This window comes from Lytechinus pictus, chromosome 13, assembly GCF_037042905.1.
Source record: "Lytechinus pictus isolate F3 Inbred chromosome 13, Lp3.0, whole genome shotgun sequence".
Lineage (NCBI taxonomy): Eukaryota > Metazoa > Echinodermata > Echinoidea > Temnopleuroida > Toxopneustidae > Lytechinus > Lytechinus pictus.
Window position 1 is genome coordinate 21,901,524 of NC_087257.1, and position 15,392 is coordinate 21,916,915.

At 47.8% G+C, this 15,392-nt stretch overlaps 1 protein-coding gene across 1 annotated transcript in view; it reads left to right on the plus strand.

The window, feature by feature from the left end:
* LOC129274321 (mucin-2-like) overlaps positions 1-15,392 on the plus strand; it is a 55,742-nt gene that overhangs the window by 22,796 nt on the left and 17,554 nt on the right. Inside the window, exon 26 of the mRNA XM_064108450.1 lies at positions 1,160-15,391. Within this exon, the coding sequence (XP_063964520.1) occupies positions 1,160-15,391 (14,232 nt within the window). The remainder of the gene's footprint in view (positions 1-1,159; position 15,392) is intronic.

Genomic DNA, 15,392 nt, shown 5'->3' on the forward strand with positions numbered 1-15,392 from the left:
ATAATGCACGCAATAGTAATTCAAATGTGACTCTAAGTCATACTTAAAACATCCCTTGGACAATTTGGCCAGGGTTATACTGACGTACATATGGCAGGAAATTTTACCTGGTTATCACCGATTCAATTATTGATACCAACAACTGCCATTTGTTAACAACTCAAATGATTTTCTTTTAGGAATTTAATTCTTGTTACCAAGAATTTGAGTACTTGCTATCAATTAGGTTATTGATATGAGGGATTAGAATTAAATGTTACAAATGGCTTGCCATAAATATGTTGGAATATTTCTGGTATCCCATTTTGAGCAGTCCAATATAATGTAATTATTACGACTCTCCTTTAAATAATGAAGAAACCCCTTCCCCCCCAAAAAAAAAATAAAACATGTATATAAATATATACACACATATATATATATATAAATATATATATATATATATATTTACCAAACCATTTATGATCATTATTATTATTTATGATTATTTTATTCCATATGCCGAAGCAGACTATTTCTATATATATATATATATATATAGCAATGGAGAATAAATGAAGTGCTTAGGCACATTCCAAATATCAAAATATTCTTCAGGGAATGGAGATTAATGTGTTAAATCAATCTAAACAAAGGAAAAAACAGCCTGAATCTCTCTTATGGCAGCAATAGTATGGTTTTGTTTTGAATGGCAAAATCCATGCCAACATGTCAAACAGGCACATGTATAGCATATTTGTCTGTTGACTAATGGCTTATGTCTAATTATGTGTTGAATTTCTGATTTTTTATTCATCTATTGTTTCTACAGTGGGTTATGTATGTACTTTTTTAGAGATTCATGGTATAATTTTGATAGGGTGCAAATGGCATAATTTTTACTCTGAAAACTGGAATGTAATGTTATAAAACTTGTAAAGAATAATGTGGAACCATTTGCCTAAATCCAGGTGGTGAACATGATGTTGAGGGGGTTGGGGTTGGGGATATTGTTTCACACCACCCCCCCCCCCTCCATAATTAGCATGACATCATGGATTTATGCCAATTTGTGGATCAGAATAGTGTAGAAAACTTTCTATAAATATTCATACTCTATAGTAGGATAAAGAAGGAAAGGAAAGTGGCAATAGCATAATCCTACATCTTTTCTTTTCAGGTACAACACCACACCCTCATCCCCAAACAACAAAACCGAGTTGCTCAGAGAATCAGTGGCGATGCCAAGAAGGGTCTTCTTGCATCCTTTCAATACAACGTTGTGATGGAGTGTCTGATTGTCCAAATGGATCTGATGAATTTGGTTGCGTACAACAAACCACTATGCCGGTAAAGATAACATCACAGGCTACTACATCAATAACAATTACCTCTACTCCTGCAGTGACAACCCCAGCTGTGACAACACCTGCAGTAACCACACAAGAAGTAACTACTCCTGCAGTGACAACCCCAGCTGTTACAACACCTGCTGTAACTACACAAGAAGTAACTACTCCTGCAGTGACAACTCCAGCTATGACAACACCTGCTGTAACTACACAAGAAGTAACTACTCCTGCAGTGACAACCCCAGCTGTTACAACACCTACTGTAACTACACAAGAAGTAACTACTCCTGCAGTGACAAGCCCAGCTGTGACAACACCTGTTGTAACTACACAAGAAGTAACTACTCCTGCAGTGACAACTCCAGCTGTTACAACAACTGCTGTAACTACACAAGAAGTAACTACTCCTGCAGTGACAACCCCAGCTGTGACAACATCTGCTGTAACTACACAAGAAGTAACTACTCCTGCAGTGACAAGCCCAGCTGTGACAACACCTGCTGTAACTACACAAGGAGTAACTACTCCTGCATTGACAACCCCACATGTGACAACACCTGCTGTAACCACACAAGAAGTAACTACTCCAGAAGTGACAACTCGAGCTGTGACAACACCTGCTGTAACTACACAAGAAGTAACTACTCCTGTAGTGACAACCCCAGCTATGACAACACCTGCTGTAACTACACAAGAAGTAACTACTCCTGCAGTGACAACTCCAGCTGTTACAACAACTGCTGTAACTACACAAGAAGTAACTACCCCAGCAGTGACAACTCCAGCTGTGACAACACCTGCTGTAACTCCACAGGAAGTAACTACTCCTGTAGTGACAACCCCAGCTGTGACAACACCTGCTGTAACTACAGAAGAAGTAACTTCTCCTGCAGTAACAACCCCAGCTGTGACAACACTTGCTGTAACTACACAAGAAGTAACTACCCCTGCAGTGACTACACCAGCAGTAACCACTCCTGCAGTGACTACACCGGAAGTGACCACTCATGCTGTGACAACTCCAGCTGTAACCACATCAGCAGTAACCACTCTTGCAGTAACCACTCCTGCAGTGACTACACGGGTAGTGACTACCCCTGCAATTACTACACAAGCAGTAACCACTCCTGCAGTGACTACAACAGCACAAACCACTCCAGCTGTGACGACACCTGCAATAACCACTCTAGCTGTCACAGAAATACTGGAAAATGGTCATACAACTACTCTTCCAATGTATACACTACCTGAATTGTCTACCACTGCAATAACCACACCTCCAGTGACCAAACATGCAGTGACAACTCCTGCAGTAACTACTCCTGCCTTGACTACACCAGCAGTAACCACTCCGGCAGTGACTACAGCGGAAGTGACCACTCGTGCTGTGACAACTCCTGCAGTAACAACTCTTGCAGTAACCTCTCCTGCAGTTACTACACCAGCACTAACCTCTCCTGCATCGACTACTCCTGCAGCAACTACTTTTGCCGTTACAACACCAAAGCCATCTTCAAGTACTGCATACGTTACCCCATCCTCATCCCCCATTGCATATGAAACAACAAAGGAAGTAACGAGTCATACTACTTCTCAAACACCATCCCCAAAGATTTTGACAGATTCAGAATACACTACTCATGCAACACCAATAATGTACACTGCTTCTACTCCTGTGGTAGTTACTCAGACCACCTTACAACCTCCCACTGTTACCACAAGTCCAATGGTGACAAGTGCATCATCAAGCACTACAGAAAGAGTGACACCCTATTCAACTGAATCACCAACAACAGCTTACATGACACCTTCCTCATCCCCTGAAGTTACAACCCCTGCAATTACTACGCCGGCAGTAACCACTCCGGCAGTGACTACATCAGCAGTAACAACTCCTGCAATAACCACTCCAGCACTGACTACACCAGCTCTAACCACTCCAGCAGTGACTACACCGGCAGTGACAACCCCTGCAATCACTACACCAGCAGTAACCACTCCTGTTGTGACAACTCCTGCAGTAACTACTCCTGCTGTGACAACACCTGCTGTAACCACTCAAGCAGTGACCACACTGGCAGTGACGACCCCTGCGATTACTACGCCAGCGGGAACCACACCTGCAGTGACTACAGCGGCAGTAACAACCCCTGAAATTACTACCCCAGCAGTAACCACTATGGCAGTGACAACCCCTGTAGTAACAACTGCTGCAGTGACTACACCAGCACTAACCACTCCAGCTGTTATTACGCCGGATGTAACCACTCCAGCAGTGGCTACACCAGAAGTGACCACCCCTGCAATTACTACGTCAGCAGTAACCACTCTTGCAGTGACTACACCAGCAGCAACCACTCCTGCCGAGACAACTCCGGAAGTAATCACTACAGCACTGACTACACCGGCAGTGACAACCCCTGCAATTACTACACCAGCATTAACCACTCCTTCAGTGACTACACCTGCATTAACAACTCCTGCAGTAACCACTCCAGCTGTGACTACACCTGCAATAACCACTCCGTCTGTGACAACACCTGCTGTAACCACTCCAGCAGTGACTACACCGGCAGCAACAACTCCTGCAATCACTACAACAGCAATAACCACTCCGACAGTGACTACACCAGCAGTAACCACTCCTGTTGTGACAACTCCTGCAGAAACCACTCCAGCAGTGACAACACTTTCAGTAACAACTACTGCAGTGACTACACCAGCAGTAACCACTCCTGCTGTGACAACTCCTGCAGTAACCACTCCGGCAGTGACCTCACCAGTAGTTACAACTTCTGTTTCTACGTCGGCTGTCACAGAAATACTGGAAAATGGTCATACAACTACTCTTCCAGTGTATACACTACCTGAATTGTCTACCACTTCAGTTACTACTCCTGCATTGACTACACCAGCAGAAACCACTCCTGAAGTAACTACACAGACAGTGACGACCCCTGTAATTACTACACAAGCAGTAACCACTCCGGCAGTGACAACACCAGCAGTTACCACTCCTGCTGTGACAACTCCTGCAATAACCACTCCTGCAGTGACTACACCTGCAATTACCACGCCAACTCTGACAACACCAGAAATAACAACTCCTGTTGTTACATCTCCTGCAGTAACCACTCCGGCAGTGACCTCACCAGTAGTGACAACTCCTGCAGTAACAACTCCGGCATTGACTACACTAGCAGTTACCACTCCTGCAGTAACCACTCCAGCAGTGATGACACCAGCCGTTTCCACTCCTGCATTGACTACCCCTGCAGTAACCACTCCGGCAGTGACGACACCAGCCGTTTCTAGTCCTGCATTAACTACTCCTGCAGTAACAACTTTTGTCATTACAACACCAAAGCCATCTTCAAGTACTGCATACGTTACCCCATCCTCATCCCCCATTGCATATGAAACAACAAAAGAAGTAACGAGTCATACTACTTCTCAAACACCATCTCCACAGATTTTGACAGATTCAGAATACACTACTCATGCAACACCAATAATTTACACTGCTTCTACTCCTGTGGTAGTTACTAAGACCACCTTACAACCTCCCACTGTTAGCACAAGTCCAATGGTGACAAGTGCATCATCCAGCACTACAAAAATAGTGACACTCTATTCAACTGAATCACCAACAACAGCTTACATGACACCTTCATCATCCCCTGAAGTTACAACCCCTGCTGTCACCACTCAAGCAGTGACTACACCGGCACTGACCACCCCTGCAATTACTACACCAGCAGTAACCACTCCAGCTGTAACTTCACCTGCAGTCACCACTCCAGCTGTAACTACACCAGCAGTGACTACACCAGCAGTAACCACTCCGGCAGTGACTACACCAGCAGTTACCACTCCTGCTGTGACAACTCCTGTAATAACCACTTCTGCAGTGACTACACCTGCAATTACCACACCAACTCTGACAACACCAGAAATAACCACTCCTGTTGTGACAACTCCTGCAGTAAACACTCCAGCTGTGACTACACTAGCAGTGACAACCCCTGCAATTACTACACCAGCAGTAACCACTCCAGCTATGACAACACCCCCTGTTACCACTTCAGCAGTGACTACACCAGCAGTGACAACCCCTGCAATTACTTCACCAGCAGTTACCACTCCTTCAGTGACTACACCTGCATTAACAACTCCTGCAGTAACCACTCCAGCTGTGACTGCACCTGTAATAACCACTCCAGCAGTGACTACACCGGCAGTGACAACCCCTGCAATCACTACACCAGCAGTAACCACTCATGCAGTGACTACACCAGCAGTAAGCACTCGTGCTGCAACAACTCCTGCAGTAACCACTCTGGCAGTGACCTCACCAGTAGTTACAACTTCTGTTTCTACATCAGCTTTCACAGAAATACTGGAAAATGGACATACAACTACTCTTCCAGTGTATACACTACCTGAATTGTCTACCACTTCAGTTACTACTCCTGCATTGACTACACCAGCAGAAACCACTCCTGCAGTAACTACACCGGCAGTGACGACCCCTGTAATTACTACACAAGCAGTAACCACTTCGGCAGTGAAAACACCAGCAATAACCACTCCTGCTGTGACAACTCCTGCAGTAACCACTCCGGCAGTGACTACACCAGCAGTGACCACCCCTGCACTTACTACCCCAGCAGTAACCACCCCTGCAGTGACTACACCAGCTGTAACTTCACCTGCAGTCACCACTCCAGCTGTAACTACACCAGCAGTGACTATACCTGCAATTACCACACCAACTCTGACAACACCAGAAATAAGCACTCCTGCTGTGACAACTCCTGCAATAACCACTCCTGCAGTGACTACACCTGCAATTACCACACCAACTCTGACAACACCAGAAATAACCACTCCTGTTGTGACAACTCCTGCAGTAACCACTCCAGCTGTGACTACACTAGCAGTGACAACCCCTGCAATTACTACACCAGCAGTAACCACTCCAGCTATGACAACACCCCCTGTTACCACTTCAGCAGTGACTACACCAGCAGTGACAACCCCTGCAATTACTTCACCAGCAGTTACCACTCCTTCAGTGACTACACCTGCATTAACAACTCCTGCAGTAACCACTCCAGCTGTGACTGCACCTGTAATAACCACTCCAGCAGTGACTACACCGGCAGTGACAACCCCTGCAATCACTACACCAGCAGTAACCACTCATGCAGTGACTACACCAGCAGTAAGCACTCGTGCTGCAACAACTCCTGCAGTAACCACTCTGGCAGTGACCTCACCAGTAGTTACAACTTCTGTTTCTACATCAGCTGTCACAGAAATACTGGAAAATGGACATACAACTACTCTTCCAGTGTATACACTACCTGAATTGTCTACCACTTCAGTTACTACTCCTGCATTGACTACACCAGCAGAAACCACTCCTGCAGTAACTACACCGGCAGTGACGACCCCTGTAATTACTACACAAGCAGTAACCACTCCGGCAGTGAAAACACCAGCAATAACCACTCCTGCTGTGACAACTCCTGCAGTAACCACTCCGGCAGTGACTACACCAGCAGTGACCACCCCTGCACTTACTACCCCAGCAGTAACCACCCCTGCAGTGACTACACCAGCAGTTACCACTCCTGCTGTGACAACTCCTGCAATAACCACTCCTGCAGTGACTACACCTGCAATTACCACACCAACTCTGACAACACCAGAAATAAGCACTCCTGCTGTGACAACTCCTGCAATAACCACTCCTGCAGTGACTACACCTGCGATTACCACACCAACTCTGACAACACCAGAAATAACCACTCCTGTTGTGACAACTCCTGCAGTAACCACTCCAGCTGTGACTACACTAGCAGTGACAACCCCTGCAATTACTACACCAGCAGTGAAAACCCCTGAAATTACTACGCCAGAAGTAACCACTCCATCAATGACTACACCGGCGGTGACAACCTTTGCTATTACTACACCAGCATTAACCACTCCGGCTGTGACTACACCTGCAATAACCACTCCAGCTGTGACAACACCTGCTGTAACCACTCCAGCAGTGACTACACCGGCAGTGACAACCTCTGCAATCACTACACCAGCAGTAACCACTCCGGCAGTGACTACACCAGCAGTAACCACTCCTGTTGTGACAACTCCTGCAGTAACTACTCCTTCTGTGACAACACCTGCTGTAACCACTCCCGCAGTGACCACACTGGCAGTGACAACCCCTGCAATTACTACGCCAGCAGGAACCACACCTGCAGTGACTACACCGGCAGTAACAACCCCTGAAATTACTACGCCAGCAGTATCCACTATGGCAGTGACAACCCCTGCAGTTACCTCACCAGCAGTTACCACTCCTTCAGTGACTACACCTGCATTAACAACTCCTGCAGTAACCACTCCAGCTGTGACTACACCTGCAATAACCACTCCGGCTGTGACAACACCAGCAGTAACCACTCCGGCAGTGACTACACCAGCAGTAACCACTCCTGTTGTGACAACTCCTGCAGAAACCACTCCGGCAGTGACAACACCGGCTGTAACCACTCCAGCAGTGACTACACCGGCAGTGACAACCTCTGCAATCACTACACCAGCAGTAACCACTCCGGCAGTGACTACACCAGCAGTAACCACTCCTGTTGTGACAACTCCTGCAGTAACCACTCCAGCTGTTACTACGCCTGCTGTAACCACTCCAGCAGTGACTACACCAGCAGTGACCACCCCTGCAATTACTACGGCAGCAGTAACCACTCTTGCAGTGACTACACCAGCAGCAACCACTCCTGCTGGTACAACTCCGGAAGCAACCACTCCAGCACTGACTACACCGGCAGTGACAACCCCTGCAATTACTACACCAGCATTAACCACTCCTTCAGTGTCTACACCTGCATTAACAACTCCTGCAGTAACCACTCCAGCTGTGACTGCACCTGCAATAACCACTCCGTCTGTGACAACACCTGCAGTAACCACTCCGGCAGTGACTACACGAGCAGTAACCACTCCACTTTTGACAACTCCTGCAGAAACCACTCCGGCAGTGATAACACCTTCAGTAACAACTCCTGCAGTGACTTCACCAGCAGTTACCACTCCTGCTGCAACAACTCCTGCAGTAACCACTCCGGCAGTGACCTCACCAGTAGTTACAACTTCTGTTTCTACGTCAGCTGTCACAGAAATACTGGAAAATGGTCATACAACTACTCTTCCAGTGTATACACTACCTGAATTGTCTACCACTTCAGTTACTACTCCTGCATTGACTCCACCAGCAGAAACCACTCCTGCAGTAACTACACCGGCAGTGACGACCTCTGTAATTACTACACCAGCATTAACCACACTGGCAGTGACAACCCCTGCGATTACTACGCCAGCAGGAACCACACCTGCAGTGACTACACCGGCAGTAACAACCCCTGAAATTACTACGCCAGCAGTAACCACTATGGCAGTGACAACCCCTGCAGTTACCTCACCAGCAGTTACCACTCCTTCAGTGACTACACCTGCATTAACAACTCCTGCAGTAACCACTCCAGCTGTGACTACACCTGCAATAACCACTCCGGCTGTGACAACACCAGCAGTAACCACTCCGGCAGTGACTACACCAGCAGTAACCACTCCTGTTGTGACAACTCCTGCAGAAACCACTCCGGCAGTGACAACACCTGCTGTAACCACTCCAGCAGTGACTACACCGGCAGTGACAACCTCTGCAATCACTACACCAGCAGTAACCACTCCTGTTGTGACGACTCCTGCAGTAACCACTCCAGCTGTTACTACGCCTGCTGTAACCACTCCAGCAGTGACTTCACCAGCAGTGACCACCCCTGCAATTACTACGGCAGCAGTAACCACTCTTGCAGTGACTACACCAGCAGCAACCACTCCTGCTGGTACAACTCCGGAAGCAACCACTCCATCACTGACTACCCCGGCAGTGACAACCCCTGCAATTACTACACCGGCATTAACCACTCCTTCAGTGTCTACACCTGCATTAACAACTCCTGCAGTAACCACTCCAGCTGTGACTACATCTGCAATAACCACTCCGTCTGTGACAACACCAGCAGTAACCACTCTGGCAGTGACTACACCAGCAGTAACCACTCCTGTTGTGACAACTCCTGCAGTAACCACTCCTGCTGCAACAACTCCTGCAGTAACCACTCTCGCAGTGACCTCACCAGTAGTTACAACTTCTGTTTCTACGTCAGCTGTCACAGAAATACTGGAAAATGGTCATACAACTACTCTTCCAGTGTATACACTACCTGAATTGTCTACCACTTCAGTTACTACTCCTGCATTGACTACACCAGCAGAAACCACTCCTGCAGTAACTACACCGGCAGTGACGACCCCTGTAATTACTACACCAGCATTAACCACTCCGGCAGTGACAACACCAGCAATAACCACTCCTGCTGTGACAACTCCTGCTGTAACCACTCTGGCAGTGACTACACCAGCAGTGACCACTCCTGCAGTGACTACACCTGCAATTACCACGCAAACTCTGACAACACCAGAAATAACCACTCCTCTTGTGACAACTCCTGCAGTAACCACTTCGGCATTTACTACACTAGCAGTTACCACTTCTGCAGTGACAACTCCTGCAGTAACCACTCCAGCAGTGACAACACCAGCCGTTTCCACTCCTGCATTGACTACCCCTGCAGTAACCACTCCGGCAGTGACGACACCAGCCGTTTCCAGTCCTGAATTGACTACTCCTGCAGTAACAACTTTTATCATTACAACACCAAAGCCATCTTCAAGTACTGCATACGTTACCCCATCCTCATCCCCCATTGCATATGAAACAACAAAAGAAGTAACTAGTCATACTACTTCTCAAACACCATCTCCACAGATTTTGACAGATTCAGAATACACTACTCATGCAACACCAATAATTTACACTGCTTCTACTCCTGTGGTAGTTACTAAGACCACCTTACAACCTCCCACTGTTAGCACAAGTCCAATGGTGACAAGTGCATCATCCAGCACTACAAAAATAGTGACACTCTATTCAACTGAATCACCAACAACAGCTTACATTACACCTTCCTCATCCCCTGAAGTTACAACCCCTGCTGTGACAACGCCTGCTGTCACCACTCCAGCAGTGACTACACCGGCAGTGACCACCCCTGCAATTACTACACCAGCAGTAACCACTCCAGCTGTAACATCACCTGTAGTCACCACTCCAGCTGTAACTACACCAGCAGTGACTACACCAGCAGTAACCATCCCAGCAGTGACCACCCCTGCAATTACTACGCCAGCAGTAACCACTCTTGCAGTGACTACACCAGCAGTAACCTCTCCTGCCAAGACAACTCCGGAAGTAACCACTCCATCAATGACTACACCGGCAGTGACAACCTTTGCGATTACTACACCAGCATTAACCACTCCTGCAGTGACAACCCCTGCAATTACTACACCAGCAGTAACCACTCCAGCTGTGACTACTTCTGCAATAACCACTCCGGCTGTGACAACACCTGCTGTAACCACTCCAGCAGTGACTACACCAGCAGTAACCACTCTTGCAGTGACTACACCAGCAGTAACCTCTCCTGCCAAGACAACTCCTGCAGTAACCACTCCATTACTTACTACACCGGCACTGACCACCCCTGCAATTACAACACCAGCAGTAACCACTCCAGCTGTAACTTCACCTGCAGTCACCACTCCAGCTGTAACTACACCAGCAGCGACTACGCCAGCAGTAACCACTCCATCAATGACTACACCTGCAGTGACAACCTTTGTTATTACTACACCAGCATTAACCACTCCGACAGTGACTACACCCGCAATAACCACTCCAGCTGTGACAACACCTGCTGTAACCACTCCAGCAGTGACAACACTGGCAGTGACAACCCCTGCAATTACTACGCCAGCAGTAACCACTCTGGCAGTGACAACCCCTGCAGTGACTACACCAGCACTAACCACTCCAAGTGTGACTACGCCTGCTGTAACCACTCCAGCAGTGACTGCACCGGCAATGACCACCCCTGCAATTACTACGCCAGCAGTAACTACTCCAGCTGTGACTACTCCTGCAGTAACCACTTCAGCTCTGACTACACCTGCAATAACCACTCCAACAGTGACCTCACCAGCAGTGACAACCGCTGTTTCTACATCAGCTGTCACAGAAATACTTGAAAATGGTCATACAACTACTCTCCCAGTGTATACACTACCTGAATCGCCTACCACTGTAATAACCACACCTCCAGTGACCACACACGCAGTAACCACTCCTGCTATGACAACTCCAGCTGTAACCACACCAGCAGTAACCACTCTTGCAGTAACCTCTCCTGCAGTTACTACACCAGCACTAACCACTCCTGCATCGACAACTCCTGCAGCAACTACTTTTGCCGTTACAACACCAAAGCCATCTTCAAGTACTGCATACGTTACCCCATCCTCATCCCCCATTGCATATGAAACAACAAAAGAAGTAACGAGTCATACTACTTCTCAAACACCTTCTCCAAAGATTTTTACAGATTCAGAATACACTACTCATGCAACACCAATAATTTACACTGCTTCTACTCCTGTGGTAGTTACTCAGACAACCTTACAACCTCCCACTGTTAGCACAAGTCCAATAGTGACAAGTGCATCATCCACCACTACAGAAATAGGGACACTCTATTCAACTGAATCACCAACAACGGCTTACATGACACCTTCCTCATCCCCTGAAGTTACAACCCCTGCTGTGACAACACCTGCTATTACCACTCCAGCTGTAACTTCACCTACAGTCACCACTCAAGCTGTAACTACACCTGCAATTACCACTCCAGAAGTGACCACTCTGGCAATGACTACACTAGCAGTATCAACTCCTGCAGTGACCTCACCAGTAGTGACAACTCCTGCTGTGACAACTCCTGCAGTAACCACTCCTGCAGTGACAACTCCTGCAGTAACCACTCCGGCAATGACTACACCAGCAGTAACCACTCCTGCAGTGACCTCACCAGTAGTGACAACTCCTGCTGTGACAACTCCTGCCGTAACCACTCCTGCTGTGACAACTCCTGCAGTAACCACTTCAGCGGTGACCACACCTGCAGTAACCACTCCAGCAGTGACAACTCCTGCAGTAACAACTCATGCAGTGACTACACCAGCTGTAACCACTCCTGCTGTGACAACTCCTGCAGTAACAACTCCTGCAGTGACTACACCAGCTGTAACCACTCCTGCTGCGACAACTCCTGCAGTAACCACTCTGGCAGTGACCTCACCAGTAGTGACAACTCCTGTTTCTACATCAGCTGTCACAGAAATATTGAAAAATGGTCATACAACTACTCTTCTAGTGTATACACTACCTGAATCGTCTACCACTGCAGTAACTACTCCTGCATTGACTTCACCAGCAGAAACCACTCCTGAAGTAACTACACAGACAGTGACGACCCCTGTAACTACTACACAAGCAGTAACCACTCCGGCAGTGACAACACCAGCAGTTACCACTCCTGCTGTGTCAACTCTTGCAGTAACAACGTCCGCAATAACTACACCAGCAGTAACCACTCCAGCAGTGACAACTCCTGCAGTAACCACTCCTGCAGTGATTACACGAGCAGTAACTACTCCAGCTGTGACTACACCTGCAGCTACCACTCCAGCTGTGACTACTCCTGCAGTAACCACTCCAGCTCTGACTACACCAGTAGTAACCTCTCCTGTTGTGACCACACCAGCAGTAACCACCCCTGCAATTACTACCCAAGCAGTAACCACTCCTGCTGTGTCTACACCTGCAATAACCACTCCTGCAGTAAGTACACCTGCAGTAACTACATCGGCGGTGACTACACCAGCATTGACCACCCCTGCAATAACTACACCAGCAGTAACCACTTCGGCAGTGACTACACCAGCAGTAAGCACTCCTGCAGTGACAACTCCTGCAGTAACCACTCCTGCAGTGACAACACCGGCATTGACCACCCCTGCAATAACTACACCATCTGTAACCACTTCGGCAGTGACTACACCAGAAGTTACCACTCTTGCTGTGACGACTCCTGCAGTAACCACTCCTGCAGTGACTACACCAGCAGTAACCACTCCTGCAGTAACAACTCCGGCAGTGACTACACCGGCAGTGACTACCCCTGCAATTACTACACCAGCAGTAACCACTCTGGCAGTGACTACACCAGCAGTTACCACTCCTGCTGTGACAACTCCTTCAGTAACCCCTCCGGCAGTGACAACTCCGGCAGTGACTTCACCAGTACTGACAACTCCTGTTTCTACATCAGCTGTCACAGAAATACTGGAAAATGGTCATACAACTACTCTTCCAGTGTATACACTACCTGAATTGTCTACCACTGCAGTAACTTCTCCTGCCTTGACTACGACAGCAGAAACCACTCCTGCATTAACTACACCGGCAGTGACCACCCCTGTAATTACTACACACGCATTGACTACTCTTGCAGTGACTACACCAGCAATAACCACTCCTGCTGTGACAACTCCTGCAGTAACCACTCCGGAATTGACTACAGTAGCAGTAACCACTCCTGCAGTAACAACACCATCTGTGACTTCACCTTCAGTAACCACTCCTGCAATGACAACACCTGCAGTAACCACTCCTGCAGTTACTACACCAGCAGTAACCACCCCTGCAGTGACTACATCTGCTGTAACAACTCCTGCAGTGACTACACCAGCTGTAACTACTCCTGTTGTGACAACTCCTGCAGTAACCACTCTGGAAGTGACTACAGCAGCAGTAACCACCCCTTCAGTCACTACACCAGCATTAACCACTCCTGCAGTGACAACACCATCTGTGACTTCACCTTCAGTAACCACTCCTGCAATGACAACACCTGCAGTAACCACTCCTGCAGTTACTACACCAGCAGTAACCACCCCTGCAGTGACTACATCTGCTGTAACAACTCCTGCAGTGACTACACCAGCTGTAACTACTCCTGTTGTGACAACTCCTGCAGTAACCACTCTGGAAGTGACTACAGCAGCAGTAACCACTCCTGCAGTCACTACACCAGCAGTAACCACTCCTGCAGTCACTACACCAGCAGTAACCACTCCTGCAGTGACAACACCATCTGTGACTTCACCTTCAGTAACCACTCCTGCAATGACAACACCTGCAGTAACCACTCCTGCAGTTACTACACCAGCAGTGACTACATCTGCTGTAACAACTCCTGCAGTGACTACACCCGCTCTAACCACTCCTGTTATGACAACTCCTGCAGTAACCACTCCGGAATTGACTACAGCAGCAGTAACCACTCCTGCAGTCACTACACCAGCAGTAACCACTCCTGCAGTGACAACACCATCTGTGACTTCACCTTCAGTAACCACTCCTGCAATGACAACACCTGCAGTAACCACTCCTGCAGTTACTACACCAGCAGTAACCACCCCTGCAGTGACTACATCTGCTGTAACAACTCCTGTTATGACAACTCCTGCAGTAACCACTCCGGAATTGACTACAGCAGCAGTAACCACTCCTGCAGTCACTACACCAGCAGTAACCACTCCTGCAGTGACAACACCATCTGTGACTTCACCTTCAGTAACCACTCCTGCAATGACAACACCTGCAGTAACCACTCCTGCAGTTACTACACCAGCAGTAACCACCCCTGCAGTGACTACATCTGCTGTAACAACTCCTGCAGTGACTACACCAGCTGTAACTACTCCCGCATTGACAACTTCTGTGACTACACCTGCAGTATCCACTTCTGCCATCACAACTCCGGTTGTCACAACACCAATAGTGACAATTACTGAAATCACAACATCAACAGGAACGACGCCTACTGCGTGCCAAGTTGGTCAATTTCAATGTGATAATGGAAATTGTGTTCTGAGTGGTCCGGACAGTCAACTCTGTGATGGCTTCAATGACTGTGGCGATTATTCCGATGAAAGAGGATGTGG